At 48.2% G+C, this 24,250-nt stretch overlaps 1 protein-coding gene across 1 annotated transcript in view; it reads right to left on the bottom strand.

Annotated features, from left to right (window-relative positions):
* GAB3 (GRB2 associated binding protein 3) overlaps positions 1-24,250 on the bottom strand; it is a 66,344-nt gene that overhangs the window by 15,937 nt on the left and 26,157 nt on the right. The window contains 1 exon segment of the mRNA XM_063346461.1: positions 1,864-2,167. Coding sequence (XP_063202531.1) covers positions 1,864-2,167 — 304 coding nt within the window.

The raw sequence follows: 24,250 nt of genomic DNA, 5'->3' as shown, positions 1-24,250 counted from the left end.
TAATATTGGCTTTGAGATTCATTTTAATACACAGAATAGCATATTAAAGTTTCCTGCAATTGATGTGTCTTTCTTTTGATGATTCATTTCAGGGACTATTATTTTTTTAACACAGTAGCATTCAAGTTAAAAAAGCATATGGCATTTAATAGAGCTTTTCTCTTCTTATGTTAATTTTTAAGGGTAATTTGTTTAAAGCTACAGGCTCTTGGGGGATTTAGGTGCTTCCAAAAAGCTGAAGCAATTAACAACTGTTTGAAATGTGATGTGCAACCTGTGGAACTGTGCACATTTAAATATGAGGAACTGAACGTGCCCTGCAGCCTGACCTGAATACAGCCCAGACCTGACCTCACCACCATGAGCAGCAGGATAAGTAGAAGATCTTATGAGCTATTCGCCATTAGAGATAGGATAAGTGCATGTCTGGAAGCTTAGCTTACGCGGCCTGTGAAGAGGGCTGGAAGTTCAGGTGCCAGACTTTATACCCAACCAAGGCAAAAGCTCTGCATTGCTGAACTTCTTGGGGGGCAATATCTGCCTTGAACGGAGCGGAAAACTGGGATGTCAGCTTTCCCAACTGCCACACCAAGAGTTGTCACTTCTTGTCCGTCAGTGCCTACGCTGGCAATCTTTGCTGGGAGAGAAATACCACTGTGTAATACTCTGAGTATTGCGCATGCATAAGTCTTACAGGCACTGCTGTGCTCTACCAGCATAACAGAACTGACATTTCCCAGTATAAATGCACCGTGGCAGTGCTCTTTCCACCCCCAGTTCCCCTCAGAATAAACTACTGAAGAGAAGATTAAAGAAGGCCAAGAACCAGCATAGATTAAAATAAAACATCTCACCACAGCATTTTGTTTCCTTCCAAGTTACAAGGTAATGGTATGGCTATGTGGCAGTTGCAGACACCAGTAGCAGTCTGCGTGCAGCAGCACAGGGACCACGGCAGGATAATCCGCCTGGTCACACTATGATACCCCCAAACATATTACTGCCCTTGGGATTGAGTCCCCCCATCACCACTCTCCTCTGCTCTTGCACTGCTGTTTATCACAGCAAAGGACTTCGTTCTGACTCACTTCCTATGAAGCTCTCAAATTGCTGCTGTATCTGCCCCTTGGAAATGTCAAGGGAAAGACAGATTGCTGTTATCTGAGCCTAATTGTCTCATTTGAAAGGTAGGTTAATGATGATACAGGTCCTGACTTTAATTACTGGCTACATCCATCTTGGAGTGGTTAATTCTTGGAAGCTCTCCAAGAAATTCACCCTACTGAGTACGTATAGGTGTAGGTCCTGGCAAAACAGGCTGACTTTCTGCTTCATTGGCAGGACCATCTCTTTCGTCTAGACACATACTTCTAACACCCTCCCATCCTCTGGCGTTTCTTTATTTTTCTTCTTACTGATAGACTAAGACAGCTCAGTATTTTTGTCATTGATTTATGTATGTGCATATACACCCAAGTCTGTGCACATTCCACATCCAGCAAAGCCTGAGAAAATGCAAGTTTTGCAGGACACTTTCCTGGAACAGGTGTCTTACATTAAGCCAAACTAAATAAATATGGGACATGTAATGAAATAAACGGCCCCAGAAGATAACACTCAGTCAGCTTTTCACATAAACAGTACCTTTTCTTATTAAGGACCTGCTGTTTATTCTAGCAGGAATTGCTTCATCAAAGTGAGACCAAGCGGCCAGCTATTATTTCTACCCAGCAGCAGTGAGACCCCCGATAGCCCAACCAGCCAGCAAGGACCACGCTTCCTCTCACCCCAGGTGCTGCTGTGGAGGAACCCAGGCAGTGGTCATCCTCCCAACCCCCAAGGCGAGCATGATCATGATCCTACCTGTGCCATCTTCTAGATGTCCAAAGTTACAGATCTGGCTGATGTTGTGCACCCAGATCTGCATCTCCTCCTCAGTTTTGGCTACCAGGTAGAAGGTGCGGTAGGTGGTTCTCACAATAAAGACAAAGTTGTTCTGAAATTCCTTCTTGATGAAGTTGGGCCCCGAGTGCTTCAGCACTTCGCACTCATTGAGGTCGATGATCCGAATGGGCTTTTTGGAGTGGTTGTTCCTGTAGTACTCCAGCACATCTGGGTTGCCGCTCATGCGGCCTCTGCGCAGCACAAACCAGCGCTTCCGCCATGCCTGCAAATGGCACAAACACAGCCCTTTTAGTGCCAACCACGTAATATATCAATCAGACCACACATGCTTATTTTCTTCTAGGTTATATAGTTGTTTTAATAAGCTGGCCAAATTGTGACTTTGATTTGATGTACTTGCTATCAGCTTGCACTTGTGACAGGAAAAAAGGCAGAGGGTTGTCTCTTTGGAGGTCAAGAGGAGCAAGTCTTCTCCCCTCCTCTCAGCCTGCCAGCATGGGGTAATTGAAATGATCTGGTACTTCACTGTCTCATCTATAGAAGAGATTATAACATATTTTTCTCTGTGAAAGGAAAACATCTAGGACTGCACCCTGTGTTGTGGCACATGAACAATATCTGGCAACAAATGACTTTTGCCCAGCAAAGCCAAGGACTCCAGAAGACCTGGGCAGCTTCCCTTCAATGGTTTTCAGAGCTAATAAAAAGCTGTTAATCAGCTGACAGTTGCTTCTGAAAGCTCAAAGCAAACCTTAAAGGAGTTGTAGCGCTAAAAATGTTAAACAGAAAACTTCCAAACCTAACAGAAGAATGTCTGTTTACCCAGGCACTGCTTCAAGTGGCCATCAACCCAAACCAAACCTGGTAAGCACTGATGTCTTTTAGACCCTTGTGACTGAAGGTATGAGTCCCATATAGGCTTAAATGAAGTCCTGGCAGGACTAAGATGCATCATCACTTTGTAAAGCTACATGCAAGTTGCTAGGAACAAAATGACATATTTTCCCCTTTTTCCAGCAGCTGTTTTTGTTCATCAACAGTATAAGCGCCTCTGTGTTGATTACAGCTGTCACCAACACATTTACTCTGAGGGCCAGAAGAAATCCACCCCGAGCTCTGTTCCACAGAGAAAAGCTAAAATAAGACAGTAGGAGCTTCCCCCTTACCAAACTGCATAAAAACCGTGTTGGATAAATCCATGTCCTAACCAGCGAGTCCTGGGTGGCTGCCAGGGAGCAGCTGCCCTGGCTCCGATGGCAGCCGGGAGAGGTGCAGGGGCTCACCCACTGCCCAGGAGCCTGCAATAACTGTACGGCCACTGGCTGCTTTAGCTGCCTTCAGAAGAGTTAAAGTTCATTAAAGAACCATGTGAACAACCACCACAACCTCCATATCCGCATCTTATTCAAGTGCTCTTTGCAAAAGGACTTGTCACAAGGACATAAATCTGGGTGATGGCTTGTGTTCAAGTTAAAAATCATGCTCGTTTTGCAGAGAGTGGATCTGTCTGTCAGTTTAAAGACAGCCAACCATTCGGCCTTCAGGCAAAATAACGAGTTCAGGATGTTTTCACTAAGATGTAAGAGCCCTTACTGGCACAGTTTAGGATCAATACAGGCACTACAGATCTTGCTGACTCTGAGTTCCCGTGGGCATGGTGATAGTTAAAATTATCAACAAAAAACAGCAACAATCATTTGTCAAGAAAAAGGTTTGTTTTTTTTCCTGCTCAAAAGAGACTTTCTTACAGTGCAGCAAGCTTTTCACAGTCTGTCGATATTCATCCAAAAATTTATCTAGAAGTAAGTTTGTTCAGCCTGGCAGTACCTTAATCTTTTTTGAAAGCAAAATGTTCTTCAAAAACAATATACAAGCACCAGAGAATGAAATATCACAGGGGGAAACCCTGCAAGGCTCAACAAGCACATGTAGATGTGGTACTTAAGGACATGGTTTGGAAGTGGTTTTTGTCAGGGTAGGTTAATGGTTGGACTTGATGATCTTAAAGGTCCCTTCCAACCTCAGTGATTCTATGATTCTATGTTGGCCTGTGTAAAGGAGGGGTTGTCATAGAGGGGGGTCACATCAGCAGTAAACAGGAAGCAGAGGTGAGGTGCAAAGTGTATTGCACAAAGAAAATTAAGTCTTGCCCTCATGACCTGTTGAGGTTTGAAAGTGATTTGGTCTCTGTTCAAAGTAGCTAGAGATAACAGATGTCTGAGATCTCAGACGAGTCTAATGTTGTGAGAGCCAGGAAAAAAAGAACACACACACCCCCTCAAAGGAAATAGAAACAAAGGAAAAATGTTTAACAGAGAAAACACTTTCCTGACGAGCAAGCTTCAACAGTGGAATACAGCCCAGCAGGTATCTCACATGTATAGTCCCAGAAAGAGCTCACATCTCTGCCACCAGCAGTGTAAGTGCCATACAGGCCTAATGCATACCCCACAGATGCACCAGGACAGAAGGTGACATCCCCTCACACACTCTCACCCCTAAACATCAAAAGAGAAATGCTTCAGGAGGTCTAAGCCAAATGAGACCTGCTACTTTGCCTCCCAGAGAAGCAGGCTATGAAGGCAGAGAGGGGAAGGAGCCATCAGATCTTCCCCCCAACACTGCAAGACCATGTCTCATTCCTCTTCCCAAGGCTACCAGCCATGCTGCTTAAATACACCTGGCTCCTTCTGATGGAAATTGGATGGAAATAACTGCACATGAGCAAGCTGAGGATGGGGATGGGATAGGATGGGAAGGGATGCCATGCCATGCCATGCCATGCCATGCCATGCCATGCCATGCCATGCCATGTCATGCCACGTGTGGAGTACTGTGTCCAGCTTTGGAGTCCTCAGCACAAGAAGGACATGGACCTGTTGGAGCAGGTCCAGAGGAGGGCCATAAAGATGATCAGATGCTGGAGCACTTCTGCTATGAAGATAGGCTGAGAGTTAGGGTTGTTCAGCCTGGAGAAGAGAAGGCTCCAGGGAGACCTTCTAGCAGCTTTCCAGTACCTAAAGGGGCCTACAAGAAAGCTGGAGAGGGACTTCTCACAAGGTCATGTAGCGATAGGATGAGGGGTAGCAGCTTTAAACTGAAAGAGGGTAGATTTTGATTAGATATTAGGATGAAATTCTTTACTGTAAGGGTGGTAAGGCACTGGCCCAGGTTGCCCAGAGAAGCTGTGGCTGCCCCATCCCTGGAGGTGTTCAAGGCCAGGCTGGATGGGGCTTTGAGCAGCCTGGTCTAGTGGGAGGTGTCCCTGCCCAGGGCAGGGGGCTTGAAACCAGATGATCTTTAAGGTCCCTTACAACTCAAACCATTCTATGATTCTATGATTTGATGACACCCTGCCTCACTGGCACCCATGCAGCTGTGGGGAGGTGGGACCCCAGCCCCGAGGGCAGGGCCAGCTCAGCACTACCTGCCCAGTGTCCAGTACAACACCCTTAGGCAGTACGGCCCAGTCCCCATTTCTTTAGCTTTTAATTTTCATGAGTCTAAAGGGGAAACTACAGTTTCAGCACAACCCGGGCAGCTGGTGAGAGGAAAGAGAAAACTGCAGCTGTCTTTTGCAGAAAAGCTCATAGTCCCTCCGTTCGGAGGTGAAGGCTGGCTTCAGCATGATGTGAGTGGCCGTGGCTCTGCTGGCTTTGGTTTTGTACTAGCCGAGAAGCTGCCTGATAACCTGTTTCCCTGCAGATACGCAATTTGATCAGGCTTATCGTCTGGCTGGCGCTGTGAGGCTGGAGATGGAAAGGTGCCCAGTCAGTGCAGCTTATAATGGGAGAGGAGAGCAGGGCCGAGGTTGTGAGACAGTGAGAAAACACTGTCTATCATGGCTGGGCAGCCATGAAAACAGGGCTGAGGGGAAATAATGCCAAATGGCAGCCCAAATCTGCACTGCGCTTGGGAAGTGTGGGCCTCCCCTCTCCATCTCCAGCACGGCTCCCCTCTCTGTTTTCCTCAGGCTCGCGGTGGGGCCCGTGCAGGCAGCCAGCCCCCCAGCTGGCTGAAAATGGAGTAGATTTTTCTTGTGGGGGTAACACATGAGCTGTAGGAAAGATGCAGGAAGGAGGAGGTGCAGCAGAGAGGGACAGTGGAACTGCCCTTTGGTGATACTGCAGGCTCGGACAAGTCCTTGGTGGCTGCTGTTCATTGCCCCAAATATTAATGTGCTCTGAAATGGATGGTGTTATCTCCCTGTGAGCTGCGGGGACCAGAGCAAATACCTGCCCGTGCCGCTGACCCACCACCGGACCTGGAGCCGAGGGGAAGGAGAGGGGCCGAGGGATGGCGGCCTTTCAGCAGGCAAAGCCTGAGTCAGCGTCGGCACAGGGGAATTGGTGCTCGCAGGCTCAGATCTTCACAGACAGACATTTAAGCACTCAGCCTCCCTGGGAATCAGTGGGGTGCCAGGCAGGGCAGGGTGGCAGCAGCGCAGGGTGACGGCGTAGCCTGGCCAACGAGGAGTTTGCCGGAGCTGCCCGGCCAGCTCGCCTGCTGCCCCATGCCAGGGCTGCTCCCTGCCTGCCACCAAAGGGACCTGTGTCAGGGACCAAACCCAGCGGGAACCGCCTCGTCCCACACTGGGAAATGGGGAGTGCTGCCAGCCCCGTGCCCTGGCACCCAGCCTGCCCCAGGCACCAGCACAGGGAGGGTGGGAGGGGACAGGACCAGGTCTTCCCTCGGTGCTTGCTGTTAACATCAGCTTTGTTGTACCATCAAACTGCATCCACACACACAGTACCTTTGCACCTTGCCACTCTGGGCTCCTTTTTTCCCCCTGCTCTCTCTAGGAGGAGAGTGGCATCAGCTACTGACACAGCCACCTGTGTGGATGGGGATGAAAGACATCTTTTGCACCTCTTCTCCCATTTGACACATCCAATCCCACCACTGTCTCCCCACAATGGCACATCTCCATTCTGAAACTTTCAACAATATGTGCCTTTATTATCAAAATATTAGACTCTGAAACATTTTTGCTTATCCTCCAATGCTGAGTGTACCATGCGCCGAGTGTTTGAGACGCAGCTTGCCTGCAAATGATCACAAGCAGGTGTACCATTACTGATACACAGGGCTTGCCCTGCTCCATGGCATAAGCAAAGCAGGGGTTTTGGCACACCTTTCAGTACAAGCTTTTATCTCCAAGAGTCAAATATCCTCTCCTCATTTTCCTGGCATTTGCCTGCAATGAGCTACATGTCTCCTTTCCCCAGGGGAAGGGGATGCAGCACACTGGAGTCGCTGGGAGCCCAGCTGTGGCAGACCTTGGCCAGACAAGACGGCAGCAGCAGCTTTTAGCTCGCAGGGACCCAGGCAGCCCCTGTACCACACAGTCCGCTCGGCCGGAGCAGGGGCCGGGGCTCCTCAGCCCTGGGATGGAGGCGCAGAGGGTGCCTGGCACCTGCAAGGCAGGCAGTCATGCCCCATGGCAGCTCCTCTCCAGTGCCCACCCCAGCCCCATGGCAGAGCATGGCAGGGTTTTACCTAGCTGTATGCTCTTGGTAGTTTTCCTTTTACAATTTACCAGTCACAAGGCTGCCTCCTCTGTCCCCTGTTACGGTTCTTTCTGCCATCCCTGGTTTTCTGTCTTTGCAGCGTGACCTTCGCCTACAGACCAGGATGCAGAGTGGTGCGGTGTGTGCCTTCCTCCCCTTCCCATTGCTAACCAGAAGCTGTGCCTGTGCCGGCACCACGATGGCTGCGCTGTGCCAGCAGCCCGTGGTACAGTCAGGAGCTCTGGTCCCGGCTCCCTCCAGCCCCTGGTGCGCACAAACAATCTGCACCTTGTGCTGCTGCAATACCTTCCTCCGCATGGTTTGTAAAGCACAGTCGCTGTTACCACGAGCCTGTGCCCAGAAGGGATTTATTTCAGCGTATCAGAGCCAATAATATCTGACAATATTTAGTCTGGAGCCGCACACACTGCCAAATTTACAAGAGAATTTGGATCTATTTAAGGGTGAAAGATTGCGCTCCCATGGTTGAGATGAAGTAACCTATATACTTAAATAGGAACTGATTCTTGGAATTCAGCCTAGGCTCCTCACTTACACTATAGAAAAGATCTTCGCACCCAGAAGAAATATTACATTTATTTGGGGGCCTCTTGAAATTATCTCTTTCTTGATGAAGGAATGATACGATGCTGATGTGTTTACATGTCCTCCAAAGCTTTGTTGGCATTAGAGAGAAGGCTTTATCAGAAAAGCACAACTACAATCAGACAAGAGCCAACATAAATCTAGAACAATTTTCATCTGCCCTTCATAAGTAGAATAGTTCGGTGCCAAAAGGAAGAAAGAATTTGCAGCAGCGTTGGTCAGACGCCAGTACGTTGCTCTGTGCAACACAAGCTATCAGTGTTTTCTTCTTGCTCCTGAATTTTTAACTTTGGGAATTCCAAAGCCACTTGTGAAGGGAAGAGGCATAGCTCTGTTTCCATTTCAGTAGGGTTTCTAAGAAAGCGATCGCTACTTCCACAATCTGACGCCTCTGCTTCTGCTGAATAAGTGGTGTGAGGTTTAAAAAGGGCTGCTATTACATGCGAACATTTGCTCCGCTGCAGCAATGTCAGATAAGACAGGCCACAAGCAAACCTATTGCGTGCTGAGAAAACAGCTAGCTGGTAAGCAAGGCCAGAGCGGGAGGTGAGCGCCCGCGTGGGAAAGGTTTAACCAAGGACCTTCACCGCTTACCTTCTGTCTGAGGACAATGTTTCCATTTGTATGTACAAAATATCCAGTACCTGAGGTCTAAATAATTAATTAGAGCACATACAAGCTAAATGAGGTAAATTGGCCTGAAATATAATTTGTCCTGTGGGTTTTTGATTTTTTTCTGTTTTTAATAATGAAAGATGGAATAGCCAACAAACTTGAAATTCCTTACCAGCTAAATTAATGCTCACGACTCCCCCATGAGGATAATCTTCATTTTACACAATGCAGAGAAGGGGATGGCAAGGGGGACTGGAATGACCAGCAGGTGTGTACCAATTCCTCACACACCAAGGTGCCCTTGCAGCTGGGCAAGGGACAAGTGCTCGTCCCCAGGCCTGCTGTGGGTCTGACACTGAAAGAAGAGCCCGGGAGCTCAGTGATGGGCAGGACTGTGAAAGGTTTGAACATTTGGGATTACTCTCCTCCCGCAAACTCCCTTGGAAAGAAAAAGCAGCAAATCCCACAAGAGAAGGGTCTGGTGTGGCTTCCCTCCCGCGGCTGGCTGAGGGCTGGCACTGCGTGCACAGGGCTCCTCCTGCTACTCACTGCTGCCACCAGCCCCCAGGCATCCCTGGGGCTAGTGAAATAGCAGAGCTGCAGGATAATAGTCCCACAGAAGTGCCAGCACTTGGGACACAAGTTTTCAAAGCTTGTCTTTTTTTTAAACATATTTTGGGTGAAAAAAATTAGGCGGAACTTTATAGCATTTCCTATAAATTACTTTAAAGAGGAAGTTAAAATTCATATGTAGACAGGTTTGTAAGCAGCTGATGTCTAAGCCTATTAAGACCATACAAGTTAAGAGAGTTCCCCCTGCCTGCACAGAGCGGAAGGTGTTGGAACTGCAGAGTATGGTCCCTGCAAGGAAGGAGGAAGGAGTCAGGCCCAGCTCCCATCAAGCATCCTCACGTTCAAAGAGCCGAGGACATTTTTGGGAGCTCTTCATGCCACTCCTTAAAGAGAAACGGGCCAGCCCCATGCAGCTCGAGCCCCTCGGACTGCGAGACCCTTGCAGAAGGGCTCACTCCTCCTGCTCAGTAGCCTGCCTTGCTGGCTAATAGCGCTCGATTAACTCACTTGCAGAAATCTGAGATGAAAAAGACCTCTTAAACCACCCAGCCTGTCCCCCAGCTGGAGTTATGGTTTTGCTATTTCAGTTGTGGCTGTTGGTCTGAAGCTCCCATCAGCTCTGCATAATAAATCTCTCCCTAATGAGGCTGCCTGCATGTCCCTTCCAGTATGTCCCCATGCAGCGCTCTGGAATCAGCTGAGTTCATTGCCCATCACCCACTGGTTTAACACTTCTCTTGGATTTTGTCTCCCTTGCTGTCTGGTTTCCCTTATTTTCTACTCAGATCTCACAAACTTCTTCAGCAGTGAGAGGCTGAAACTCATGGTTTATGGCTGGGAAAGAAAAATCAAAAAATACTCAATTTCAGAGAGAAATACTCCTCCTCCTTTAAGGCCTGGCGCTGCCTCCACAGGCATGTAATTCTGTTTAGCCTAGGGAATAGAAGGAGAATTTTTTTGCAGTAGTTTCTCTCCCTTTACCTGGGTGCCTGGAAGCTGACGTGCATTCCCATGGGTGCTGGAAAGAAATCAGCTCTCCCTTCCCCTGCCTGTTCATGGCCACTACAGCACTGTTTTCTCAAGGTTGGGGCTCAGCTATGGCGTGAAAAAGCTCTGAGCTAAGCAGTGTTCTCATACAAAACAATGTTCAACACAGACTAGCACAAATGGTCTGGCTTACCTTGTGCAAAGGACCATCATACAAGGAGTTCAGGACAGAATACAGTCTAACACTGTATTCCATCTGCTAAGTTGTGAGTCATTTATTGAGTCACTTGTCTTTCAGATTGTGCTAGTTTCAGTATGACTAAATGAATCTTGTTTCAAGAAAGTCAGCATGAGTCTTCCTCGGAGGAGATGCAACGGGTACATAGTAGAAGGGGAAATACCTTCGTCCTTTCAAGGTGATACAGATACATTAATTGACTAAAAACACTAACCAAAAAATTTCCTGCACTGTAAGTGCAATGAAAGCTTTGTAATAAAGCATCTAAGATGACGTCCTGTAGAAGCAGAGAGGTTTCCTTTGTTTCTGTTTCTCACAAAAAGAAATCTGTGGTTTGTGAAGTAAAAATGACACACACTAAAAGAAAGGAGAAAAAGTCCCAGAGTCATATGTTGCCTACTAACCTACACACATTCCCATTGCCTGGCCTACATCCTAATCCGTAATATTTATGGTGCTTTACAAATACAAACATCTGCAATAGAATGAGTCACTGCTATTTAATGAACATGCAGATTCTTTGTAAAGCTAACGGGTTCATTTGGGCATGAAGGGTCAAAGTCATAGAGACTTAAAAACTTGGGAGTTCCAAGTTCTTAAAAACCTTATGGAAGATAAGAAAACAAGTTCTGAAAGTAAAATTAATAATAACACCATTGCATTTTGGGGAGGGACAGAGGGAGGAGGCAGATGCTTGGATGAAGAAATATCATTTCACTCATGTCCCCCATCCTTTAGTAAGAGCAGTAAATAAAGGAGAACTGTGCTTCTCACAAACACTTTGATTAGAGGTTTCCTCAGAGGACGCTGGCAAGGTGACAGAGTATCCCCTTGCTCCTCATGCAAGTAGGAGTTGCTGGACAAGCCACTGCTGGCTGAAGGGGAGCAGCAGGGCTGTCCTCTCCTCGCTTTCCCCATGGCTCCTGGCAGGTTGGTCTCAAGGGGCTCTCCTGCAGAGAAGAAATGCCAGTGCTGTGGTCAAGCCACGCGGATGGGTCCCTGAGCTTTGCAGGGGAAGGTGCTGATGGTGCATCTCATCCCACAAGATCTTGCTATGGGGAAGGATTCATAGAATCATAGAATCATAGACTGGTTTAGGTTGGAAGGGATCTTAAAGATCCTCTAGTTCCAACCCCCCCTGCCATGGGCAGGGGCATGTTCCACTGGAGCAGGTTACTGAAAGTCCCATCCAACCTGGTCTTGAACACTTCCAGGGATGGGGCTGCCACAACTTCCCTGGGCAACCTGGGCCAGTGCCTCACCACCCTCAAGGCCTCACCAGCTTTGATCCCAGCTACAACAAACCCTACCGCACAGCAAAACCACCGTGGCTCCACGTCGCCTGAGGGGACTGAAATATGTCAAATGGCTTGGCAGCACTGCCTGCCCTGCCCTGGGCCATGTGGTCAGGGAGGACCAGATCGTCCCTGCCAAGGCTCCACAGAGCACACTGCTCCCCAGCGTCCCATGGCTACAGAAATGCCTCCGGGCCGATAACACCTTACCTGTGAAATCCATAGCAACAAAACACCAAAGGAGGGATGGCGGGGTGGCAATCCTGTCTCAGTGGTTTTATTTAACAGTGAAATCCTGACACAGGCACGAAGTAAATAAGCTGCCCTCCCCATTGTCAGCCCAGGGCATGACTTCTCTATTCTTCCTCCTATTTTGACAGCAGTGGTGCTGAAAGCTTGGAGCTTTTCTTGTTAACAGCTGCCCTGCAAATATGTGCAGGCCCCTTTGAGCTCATTTATGGAAAGCATAAGGATCAGTCATTATGAAATTACAGCTAACTGCCACCACAGGGCAGAAACACAGCTGTGCCCTGGAGGGCTGCACCTCCTAGGGAGAGGCTTGTGGCCGAGTGGGGTTTGTCAGGAGCACCAAGCGACCAGGGCTGGCCAGCAATCTCGACAGCATCTGCAGGGCGCCAGTAAAAAGACACAGTTGGTATTAATAAATAAATAAACTCACTCCCCCACTGCGCTTGACTGCGTTTCATTGGGACTAACAAGATGGTAAAGACAGTCTCACACGCTTTCAGGAAGCAACCGAAATTTTTGTGACTCAGCATCGTTATAAAGCAGCGCCCAGAGGGATCTGGAGAACCGAGGAAAAGCAAGCCAGCTGTGGTGTGAGATCCACACAAGCTCGGGAAGCTTCCAGGTGTGGCAGAGCACAGGCAGCCACAATGCTTTTAGTTGGCACAGCCTTGGCCCTGGGCTGGCCACCCACCCCCTGGGCTGCCAGCCCTTCCAGTGGGCCACTGGCTCTCATCAAAATGAACCTGTGGTGCATGAGCAAAAGCCCCGGGTGGAGGGAAGCTGGGTTTGTCCAGCTGGCCTTGCCGCTGCCGTGGGCAGGGAGGTGGACCCCATCCCACCTGGATCGCTGCATGCTGCAGCCCCAGCGGCCGTGACACCCTGTGGGGGGGATCAAACTGCTGGGCCTGCCGGGGGCGGACATTGACTCACATCGTGAACATCCTCATACTCTCCTTTCTGTTTCATTTTGTCTGTCTTTTTCACTTTTAATGGGGATGTAAAGTCGCTTGCAGCTCAGAGCAGAGGTCCCTGCAGCAGAAGACAGCACTGAAGTGACTAAAGCCATTCAAGGATCTCCTCCCACCCAGAGCCCTCCTCTGCTCCGGCACATTTTTTCTTTCCTGAGGGCAGACACAGTGAAACATTAATTCCTTTAAGCTGCCCCCCAAATGACACCTTCTGACTGCTGCTACATTTTTGCAGGCATTTAAGCTCCCTGACAGTGAAGACTTACAGGCAGGACTCTTTACGTGAGGATGTTTACAGCCTCGCCAGCTAGCCAAGAGTTTTAGTTCCATATTCCCTCCCAGCATGATTATGTGTAGTATCTAAAATGACATTATTGTTATCATTGTGAACGCAGCTTAAATTTATGGAGTGCTTTTTTTTTCACCTTTAAATCCTAAAGCACTTGACAACTGGTACCTGACCATTGCATGCTGGGTACGCCGATTCGTTCACCTGTCACAGAGATACACCTGCCTCTGAAGTTACACTGTGTTCCTGATATTCACGCTGCTTATCCATACACCCACAGGTACGCATTCACATCTGTGTTTGGCTTTTACCAATCCATGGTGTACCTTTTCCACCTGAAATCCTTATTTACCCCTTTAAGGTGGTGGAGGTTGATGGACAGAAAACTGCTGGTCTGGCTTAGTGCCACTGCTCTGCCCAGTTAGAAAATAAAATTCTGATTTCTCAGGATGCAGTATTGGGCTTTTTACAGAAACAAGTTGAAAACAGTAAGAAAGAAGAAACTAACACACTGACACAGGTCTTCCTGGATTTAACAACATAACTTTGTTCTCTGTTAGTGGGAAAAGTGCCACTGCAACCTCATGCTGCACCATAGGGATTCCTACTGTTACAGCAAAACTACTTGTGGAAAATGGCCTGGAAACCCCTAAGATCTCTCTGACTCGTTCACAATAAATTCTTTAATACCAACATAGTAATAAGACATAATCTTGAATAGAAGTACATTTCAATTTCTTAGAATGGCTTTAATCTAAAAGTCTTGCGTAATCTTAAATGATTTTTAGAAGGCTCTGCACAGATCCGTGAGATCTTAATAAAAATTAGGTTGCTCCCAGGTTGCTGAAGGAACAACAGTTTTGAAATACAAATGCTGGGTATAATCATCTGCTGGATGACTGAAGCTAGCGAAGTCACAGCAGTTTTCAATCATTTTTGGAAGCAAGTATAGGAAAATGTATACACCAAAGGGACTGAAGTTTGGACAAATTTTGAGCAAATTCGCTAAACTAATAGCTTTTATGGAAGGACTCCAAACCTGCTTTGCTAAGGAAAGAAATAGAGTCGGGGCTAATCCCCTTTCTTATAACTCGCAAGCATGATGTAAATACAGATGTGCAAAGCAGTTAAAGACCAGAAAGGACTGCTTGGAGATTGCGTCCTGCCTCGGGCTATCGGGAGTCCCTCTCCTTCTATTTTACTTGGAACTGGCAGTTTTCTCAGTATTCTTTACACAAACAGACCAAATTTTGCTGTTTCACCTTGTTAACTGAACATGTGGTGTGAGGTCAGCAACAGTCACGCAGCCTATCTATAACTGTCTGTGCTCACATGATGCGATGGCTCCGGAGAGAAGGAACATAAACAGGAAATTGGGCAAAGTGACTCTTTTAGTAGGGGATCACAACACCGCTTTTTTTTTAATTATTATTATTATTTTAAACAAAACCCTTCAACAACACGCTGTCGGACCTAATGAAGAAAACCAGAGCAGCCAGCAGGATCAGAATAAAAGCCACAAATGTTTACGCTGTTACGCTTTTGCCTGATCATAACAATGTGGCTCAGTGTAGTGAAATGAACCCGCGTTCGGGGTTTTGCTCAGCAGCTCAGCTGATCTCCCAGCCTGGTGCGTGCAGGAGTATAAAGACATACCCTCCACATCCCCTTTGAGCCAAATCTGCACTGTTCTTTTTTACACCCTTATTGAATTCACGGCTACATGCTGCAAAAGCTTTGACCTTTGCACTTCATTTCACTCCTAAAATTGCCTGGAGAAAGGAAGTGTGCACGAGGCAAGCAGAAAAACAGGGAGGAGGCGCACATGTGTGGGAGAACTTGTCTTAGAGAGCAGGTCACATTTGTGGAAAATAAGAACCAACCTTTCTGGACATATGTACAAAGAAAGAAAGAAAAACAGAAATAGGTCCAATATCATAATAGCAACTATCTAGTATCCAGATGAGCTCTGGATTTAGGCATGTGGAGGGGGGCACTGATTTCACTGCATGCTTCTAGCTATACAGACTCTGAAGATCTCTGCTGGGATCTACGTATTGGCTTGAAATCAGTCCCACGGGAAGCACCCGGCCTTTGCGGTGACATTTAAACTCCACTGATGCAAATGGCAAAGCTCCCATTTGCTCTGTGGGGGCCAGGTCCTCCTCTTGACAGGAAGCTCTGAGAAATGCAGAGATTCCCAAAAATGGAAACATGATATGAAGAAATTATCTGAATATAGAAAATCTGCCCCTGGACTGACATGGAGCCTTTCTATCAACCACATCAGAAGACGAAGTCTCCCTTCATGGGTCTAGCCTGGCTTTTGTGGGTTACACACAGGCTGCCCCCAACACTGAATTTTCTCCAGCCAGAGAGCAAACACGGACTGGTGGCTTCAGGCATGGTAAAAGACCCTGTTTTGGGGGAAGGCAGGCTGCCCTCATAGCTGTTAACCTAGCCATGCCTGGACAGGACAGGTAGCCTCCTGGGTCTCCCGTGGTAGCAGAGAGTGTCCATCATGTTGCGATAGCTGCCAGAATACGACCAGCAAACAAATGAATTATGATGAAATAAGCTAGATTTTGGAAAGGTACATATTTGTCACAGAAATGCCATTCAAGAAATTGGGTCTCTCCAGTCTCAAACTGGAAATGGCACAGTGTGATTCAGATGCTCAGCCGAAGCCAGTCGTCACCGGCAAGATTCCCTCACTGAATATTTACAGAAAACAAACCAGATTATAAACTAAGAGTTATTTGTCAGGCTTATTTAGTAAATATCATAATTGCATTAAAGAGTATGCTAAGAGTGGGGGTAAGACACAAACCAAAACACATGGCGAAATGCGTTGGATGAAGTCTGTTCCTATATTGCTTGCATACATGTAAAGATGAATGCATATTACTGGTGGGTATATCAGGTGGCCCATGCTAGCTCCACAGGGGGTTGAGCTAAACCTCGGCTGAAGTTCTGAAGGAGGCTGGAAGTGCTCAATAGCTGGTTTTACACCCCTGCGCTCATTTCAAAGTGAAATATTAGAAAACCAGCTATGCTAAGGAATTTAAAAATCTATTTTGATTGCAGTTCTGCTGTTTTCAGCTGTCTTCTCATCAACTAAATTGTGTTGTTTTACCCTTAAATATTCTGCTAGGCAGTGTTACATTTCCAGAACCGGGTTTTCTTCTTCTTTAAAAGCTGTCTTAAATTAATCTCTGCTTTACACTTCACAGGAGGCTGAGCTGGTTTGTAAACATTTTTAGAATTATTTTTTCATTCTCCTTAGTTTGTGGAAAAGTGGTCATCACTCATGTGGGTTGTAATGTACTGCATCCACTGCCTGTCATTTTTTATTTTAAAATACATAAATGTTAGGAAAAATATAAACAATGATCCCTGTGCCAGGTTTTCCTTTGTTTGTTTAAGAATTCTCTCTGACTTGTCAGAATTATTTTTTTTGTTGCCGTTGCGCCCTGCATCTTGTCCAAGAAAACAGGGTTTTTCAGGGCTAAGGGCTTGAAGAAATAACACCCTGCGAGCTCCGCTTTCCTTCACAGTTTAGGTGCATTTCCCAAAGTCAGCTGGTTAAAGTCAGCTCGAGTATCCAAACATTCATCATGTAAACTTCCCATGCTGAGGAGATAACTGCCCGCTTCTCTGCTCCGCTGTGGGAAGGCAGTAGAGCTGCCTGTGAAATTCTGCAGACCTGCGCTTTTTTTCTCAGTGGATCGTTTCATGCTCTGCCTACTTCACACCGGAGCGCAACGCTCCAACAGAGCTGGGAATGAGCAGCAGGGTGCAAACCCTTCAGCCTGTGGCACAGGTCCCCAGCAGCATCGCCTTTCTCTTTTCCCCTCTTGGAACTGGTCTTTCCAATTGTGAGTCACATACAGGTTACGTTTTTTCAATCTGTTTTAGCTTTCTGTTACGACCTGAAGGTGTCTACGTGCCCTAGGCTGGCATCCCCTGTATAGCACTGCTACAGAAAAACCTTAGCATGGCAAAGAAAGTACTAACTGCATATTTCATGTTTATCTTAATTTGCATGGCTTCTCAAACTTCCCTTGCTGAACCAAACGATGAAATCACAACATGTTCAGAAATATTAAATCATTTCCTCAACATCTGAATATAACGGGCTGCAAAAGGAAAACAATTACTTTTGGCACATTGTGCACTTTATCCTTAACACTCTGAATTCAGCTATCCCTTCATATTTACAAGCTTGCACTCTGATCACAGCAGCATTAAAAACAACTATGTGCCACGATTTATTTCTGAGGAAATCCCCCGGGCTTGCCAAACACCAGCCTGGATTTCAGGTGGCCACAGCAGTGCACAACCCAGGCGGCAAATTCAGGATGCCCCAAACCAGCTTCCTACCTGCTGGCAGCAGATCAGTGTCACTCAGGGATGTGCCTAACCTTGCTCTGGGTAGTGTCCTGCTGTCTCCAGGGTGCAGTAAGCCCAAATTCAATGTGGCACTAAAATGATGAGGTGCGATGTACTGCATTGGCTGTGCGTCTACATCTTCCTCCCCACTCTCCATCCCGACCCTGAGCCACTGCGAGTGTCTCAATTTCCCCACTCTGGCCATGGGGAAAGGAGAGGGTAGGAATGGGGCTGCTCCTCACCAAATGGCCACAGTCCTCCCTGTGCTGTGAAGGGCCAGGTCCCGTGCTCCTATGAAGACAGGCTGAGAGAGTTGGGGGTGTTCAGCCTGGAGAAGAGAAGGCTCCAGGGAGACCTTACAGTGGCCCTCCAGTACCTAAAGGGGGTCTAAAGGAAAGATGGGGAGGGACTCTTGATCAGGGAGTGGAGCGATAGGACGAGGGATAACAGCTTTAAACTGAAAGAGCAGAGATTTCGATTAGATATTGGGAAGAAATTCTTTATTGTGAGGGTGGTGAGACACTGGCCCAGGTTGCCCAGAGAAGCTGTGGCTGCCCCATCTGTGGGGGTGTTCAAGGCCAGGCTGGATGCCCTTGAGCAGCCTGGTCTAGTGGGAGGTGTCCCTGCCCAGGGCAGGGGGCTGGAACTGGATGATCTTTAAGGTCCCTTCCAACCCAAACCATTCTATGATTCTATGGAATCCTGGGAGGGCTGCTGAGTGCCAGGGAAGGTAATGGGGGCTCCCCAAATGCGATGGAGAGAAAGAGAGAAAAAAAGCACTCATTTCTGCAGAACCCCATGGGTTTCACATCCAGAGTGGTTCATTGCTGTGAGGTGACTGGTGGCACAATGACACTTCTGTGATAGGAGCTTCATGACAGACCCGAGTGGTGTGGCTTGCCCCGCAGCAGCCCAGGCTGGCGGGAGCTGGCGAGCCTGTCCTTACACGCTGCCCGGCTCCCCCGGCACAGCTAAAATGTGCCGGTTCCTCTGCGAAGCTGCAGCTTGCAAAAGGCTGGGCTGGCTTTCCTGAGCAGGTGCCTTCTCTTTGGGGTTATGTTCGGGCAGTTGTCAGTGTTTTGTAATGCAGATTTTTTTGCGAGTACAGCAGGAGTAAAACTCTCTGCCAAACTCCACAAATAGTGGAACAGTTTGGGAGTAAAAACAGACTTCAGAAATGAAAGTTCAGCTTGATCTATTGGGAACAACGTGCAATTAATGTGCTCAGCAATATCTTAAATATGAGCAATGTGGGAGAAGGGTAATAGCTCCCTTTCTATCATTTTTCAACCTGTCAGCACGCTAATCTATGAAACACCAAAAGCCAGATTCTTAGTAAATCTAAACTAGTAAACGCGGCTGAAGGCAGTGGTGTTGTGCAGCTTATCCGGATCTTAATCTTTTTTAAACTGTCAAACTATCAGAAGAGTATGTGCTTGTGGGATGGTGAAATAGGACCAATGTTACTGGTACAAAAGTGAGGATAATGAGCCAGCTGGGTTTTTCCACAGTCCTTTTCAAAACTAGAGCGTTTATTTCTGCTTTTCTGCAACTTCTTCTCTATCTCTTCTCCTCCCTTCCCTATCCCCTTTTTTTGTGGTTTTTGCACTCCGAGCTACACCCCGAAAATGAGGTCACCAAGGAGCAGTCAGGACATGGATGCAGACTGTGACTGCATCGTTTTCGGCGCGTGTGCTGTCGGCTGTTGGGGCGGGAACACCAGGGCTCCCGGGCAGCGGCGAGGGAAAGGACCAGGGAGGAGGAGAAGGCATCAAGGCTGGACTGCTGTGGCGTGGGGATGTCCCACTGCCTCTGCTGCTGGCACTGAGCGAGGCGGCAGTGGAGAAACACATGGCATAGGTGCTGCCCAGAGGTAAATTAGATGCTGCTGCAGGGAGAAGTGCCTCCTGCACCCTCCTGGTGTTTGCACCTAAACAAACGAGGGATCCTTCAGACGCAGGCTGCTGTGTCCCACCAGCATGCAGCTGGCAGGGCCTGTCACAGCTTCACCCGGCTGCCCTCTCCTATGTCGAGGCTTGCAAGAAAGTGGGGAATATGAAGAGCTCCACTAGCTACTTGGCCATCCCCTTTACTCCCTGTTACCCTGCCTCACCCAAGCACTTGTGAGTGCCTTCACTCCTTGGGCAGCCCTCATAGCCGGTGACAGCAGGTCAGTGCCACCAGCTCTGTGCAACAGCCACCTACATGCCTTCTGCCCTTGTGTACATAACTGTATGTTTGCTGCCCTTGTGCCTTGAAATGTGAGGAGCATTTGAAGCACATCTGGGGCACCTGAAGCACATCTGACTCCATCCCTGGTAAGGCTGCAGGGCTACCCAGGACGATGCAATCTCACCCAGCTGGCGAGGCCACACACTGCATCGGGGCAAAGGACCTCCCCTTGAACTTAATAATGACCAAGTAGTCTGGGTTCTGCTCTCCTCTGTTGGGAAGAGTTTGTTAATTTGTCTTAAAACCAGACCTCACCCAGCCCAAATTTCATAAATCTTCAAACTGAAAGTGTACAGTCCTCTGCACAGTCTGCAATGCTTGCATATGCTCTAGAAGGAAGTGAATGTAAGCGTGGCTGATGTGAATGCTAACATGATGCTGTCAACTTGAACTGCTAACCAGGAGCTGAAGTGAAATTCAGGCTGGCTTGGAGTTCCTCTGCTGACTTTTGAAATCATATAACCTCATTTTCAGTTTTTAAGTGGGTTTTATTGCTTCTAATCCCATGGGAGACATCCATGAGGACAGAAAAACTTAACAGCAGAAATGCCAAGACAGCCTTATACACAGATCTACTTGAACCGCAAAGGCAATACATAAAAACTCCAAATTCTCCACAGATGTAACCATTTCCTGATCAGCTGAATGTGCAAGCAGAGTTTATCCACAAGGATCTCCCGCCTGGGTGGAGGGCACTGCACTCCCTTCCCAGCCAAGGACAAACTCTCCTCCGCCACTCTCCTCCGCCTCCCACCACCAATGCCCTCGCTGCAGAATCGTTAAATAACTGAAGGTTTGTGCCCAACAGTTTGCTTTCAGCTTGCTTGAAAGCGTGCAGATCCTTGACAGTCAGTGCCTTCGCACTGGCAAAGGAATCACTGCTCAGAGCATTTGTCTTAGGGAGGGTGTGGAGACAGATTTACAACAAAGACACTGTGTGAAACATACTCGGCTCCAGGCTGAACCCACAGTGTTCGGTCCATTCGGGAAAAAAGATGACTTTCCCTGTTGCTGCCCTCACCCGACATGTGGTGTTTGGGAGCCATGCGGATCAGTTAAGCCCTTTTTATAAAGAATACAGTATCCTGGAGGAGAGTACCTGTCTGGCAGTGGTGGGGAGCAGAGCTGCGAGGTTTTTCAGCAAGTGACTGAAACACTTTTCCAGGTACCTGGGTGCCATCAGGTGACAGTATGACAGTGTGCCACAGCAGCGAGGACCACACAGCTTACACCTGTGTTGGCACCAAGGCAGGCCTTAGCCACCATTGGTTTTAAATGCTATTCTCTGTAGCCCCGCACACGCACTTGGGAGCTACAGGTCACTGCAGGTCTCTTTTTTTAACAGGTCTCAGATTCACTTCTGTTTTGGCAAGCAATGTTTTGCCCCCTAGTTCTGCCATTTAGACTCCTGCCTGGTTAATTTATGAGTGACAGCATGTGGGTACCACAGGGCTGTTGGTGCTTGTAGGTAGCGATGGGAGAAGGGGTGAGGGCTGTGTTTAAACAGGGGTCACTGCAAGAGTGTTTATGTCCTGGGAGCAAAGCAAAAGTAGAGCAATAATCAGTGTTTTCAAAGGGAGAGTTAAAGTGAGAGCTACACAGGAAGAGTAGGGGAGCCCCAAATGGGCAAGAAGATTGGAAGGACAGGAATGGGAGGAGCAGGAAAACTGAAGAAAGAAGTACAAACAGAAAATGAACTGTGGGGATCATGCAGCGAAAGGACCGGGCTCTTCAGCTCAGCAGCAAGAGCCTGAGCGAGGAGCAGCTCCGTCCCCAGTGGTTCACTGGTAGCCCACCGATAGCAAGCCCCATCCCGGGACGAGGGAGGCATGGCCAGCACGGCTGTCCTCCCAGCTCCTCAGGCAAGGGTTTCTCAACATCACACCCAGGTTTTTACTATGGGTGGAGTAGCCTCATCGCGCTCTGAATCATCAGGCCGTGGGCTGGCCATTGTATGCATTGTTATGAGGTATCTTCTTTGCTAAAGCCAAGCAGTGGCTTGCCAGTGAAGCAACAGGAGGGAAGAGGCCGTTACTGAAATCCTAGGAGAACAGTGACAAATGATGAAAGACCATGCACCACATCCCTGTTTAGACTGAGGAGCAGCCACTATCATGGCAGAGTGTCCAAAACACTGCATGGTGAGCATGGCCAGGCCAGGGCGTCTCAGAGAGCTCGCTCTGGAGCAGCCAGCTGCTGCTAAAGGGTTGCAGGGAGCCCTAGAAACCTCCTGTTTTCCTAGTACGCTGCAAGAAGAGGGCAAGAGCTAATCAGGACTTGTGCTAATTAAGCTGCCTATTGCTGGGAGAGGATGGGGATGTGGCTGGACGCCAACAGTAATATGGTAGGCGGGATCAGAGGGCTCCGCTGACTCCCAGAGAAAGTCTGCTTTGGTAACCTGGTAGTTACGCTTTCCTTCTTCCCTCTCCCAGGGCTGCTTGCGGACTGACACAGCCTGTGAAGACCTTTGGGAGCCCCCTGCACCTCCACCTCCTCCTGGAGACATGTGGGCAGGAGCCACCAGCCCTGCCAGGAGGGCAGAGCCCCGGTGGGACACAGCCGCCAGGCTCCCGCTCCCCTCCGCTCAGCCCTGCCGCGGCCCTGCGACAGCTCAGGCTGCTGTTGCTGGCAGAGCTACAGCCTGGTGTTTTTTGACCTTTTACTCTTCCAGAGATAGAAATGGGATTTGTCTGAGGCTTGGAATAACTTCCTGCGATTGTGCTGGAGAGGGCTAGTCTGGCTTGCTAGATAGCTGTGTCTGTCGGGCTGGCTTAGGAACGGAGAAAGCCTCTGCTCTGTGAGTAAGCTGAAGACAGATTTAAAAGATGCCAAAGACACCACATGTGCCTTAGAGAAAAATAAACTGATAGCACCGTACATTGTCTCCAGGAGGACAACTGGTCCTGGGCTGCTTCTATTTTTCAGCATTAGCCATTACTGGAGAACTACTAACAACCCCTTAAGCGAATGGTCTCTGTATATTGATAATTATTCCTCAGATGCTAACTTATAAATCCTCTCCAGATCAGTGAAGTATGTGCGTCTGCATGTGTGGGAAAGTAGGTAATGGTCTGAAAATCGATCCTTTGGGATGATGAGAGCAAGTAATAGTTGTGCAAGCTTCCCCCTCCTCCTCCAGCCCTCCTCTGCCTCCGAATACGGCTGGCGCAGTCAGGGATGCCGGGCAGGCGCTGAGGCTGAGGTGAGGGAGGACTGCTCTGCTACCTTTAACAGTTGTCTGCATCTTTTTTGTTACATCTTTAACTGACTTTTAGCAGCCTTTAAAAGTGACATTGCCAGGTCGGATGTTTTCAGCACGCCTGTCTGGCTGAAGAGGAGGAGGACCCTTGTTGCCTTTGCTAAACTGATGACTTTGGCACTGGCACTGTCTGGGGGGACACCTGGAGAAAGGCACTGGACCCCTCTCTTGCTGACTATGAAAGAAGCCAATATGTACAGTCTGACAAACCCGTGCAGCCCTGGGAATCCAAACAAGGGCTAGATGCAGACATGCTATTGTAATACTCCTTGATGGCCTTCATCCATGACCCTGTTGCACTAGACAAAAACATTAAAATCAAAGAAGATGGGTTTTGATCCAAGGAGTTTACAACCACAACTAGTGCACTGGAACTTGTAGTGGCACTTGCAAGAGCACCAGTTGCTCACAGGTAAATAAGTGCTAGCCTGCGCAACCAGGCCATGCTCCATCTTAAGCTCCAGGTAAAGCTTTGATGTAACTGTTCAGTGCTCGAGCTGTCATTGTGGTCCTTCCACACACCAGCTTTGGCAGGCAGTGACACTGCGGGTAAAGGCAAGGTAGGACCTAACCTAGACAGTCCCTTGTCATTCGGCAGAGCTGTTGGGAGCTCCCAAAGAATTAAGGAAACACGTACTTCAAACAAAGGCTTTTCAAAGCAAGCTTTTAGTTGTTTCTTGCATTTTGCTCATCAGTAGGCAAAATCACTATGTACAAGTCATGTGTGCTAGTGTTTTCCTGTGTGACTCACCCGCAGACTGGCTGCTTCTGACTCCCCTTAGAATTTGGAGTAGGAATGATCTTGGCCTTTTGCTGATATTCCTTTGAACAACTGAACATATATCATCACCTGATGGGCAGGATCCTTGGATGAAAAAGATAGTTTTGCGCTCTTCTGGCCACCAAACTCCAAGCAGTGCCAGCTGGGGATCCCCTGGCACTGGGGAATACTCAGGCCACATCCAGGCCAGCCCAGCTCTCAGCTCCATCTCCTCCCAGGTTGGCTCTCTGTAGGTATTTGCTGCTGGCTTCAGCCCTCACTGAAGGAGGTGTTATTGATATGTACCAGCATATGTGCTTTATAATATGATTGTATAATACGGTAAGAAGGGTAACATCACACCATTGAGCT

The sequence above is a fragment of the Chroicocephalus ridibundus genome, chromosome 9 (assembly GCF_963924245.1).
Source record: "Chroicocephalus ridibundus chromosome 9, bChrRid1.1, whole genome shotgun sequence".
Taxonomy (NCBI): Eukaryota; Metazoa; Chordata; class Aves; order Charadriiformes; family Laridae; genus Chroicocephalus; species Chroicocephalus ridibundus.
Note: the sequence above shows the minus strand (reverse complement) of the source record. Positions and strands in the feature narration are given on the sequence as shown.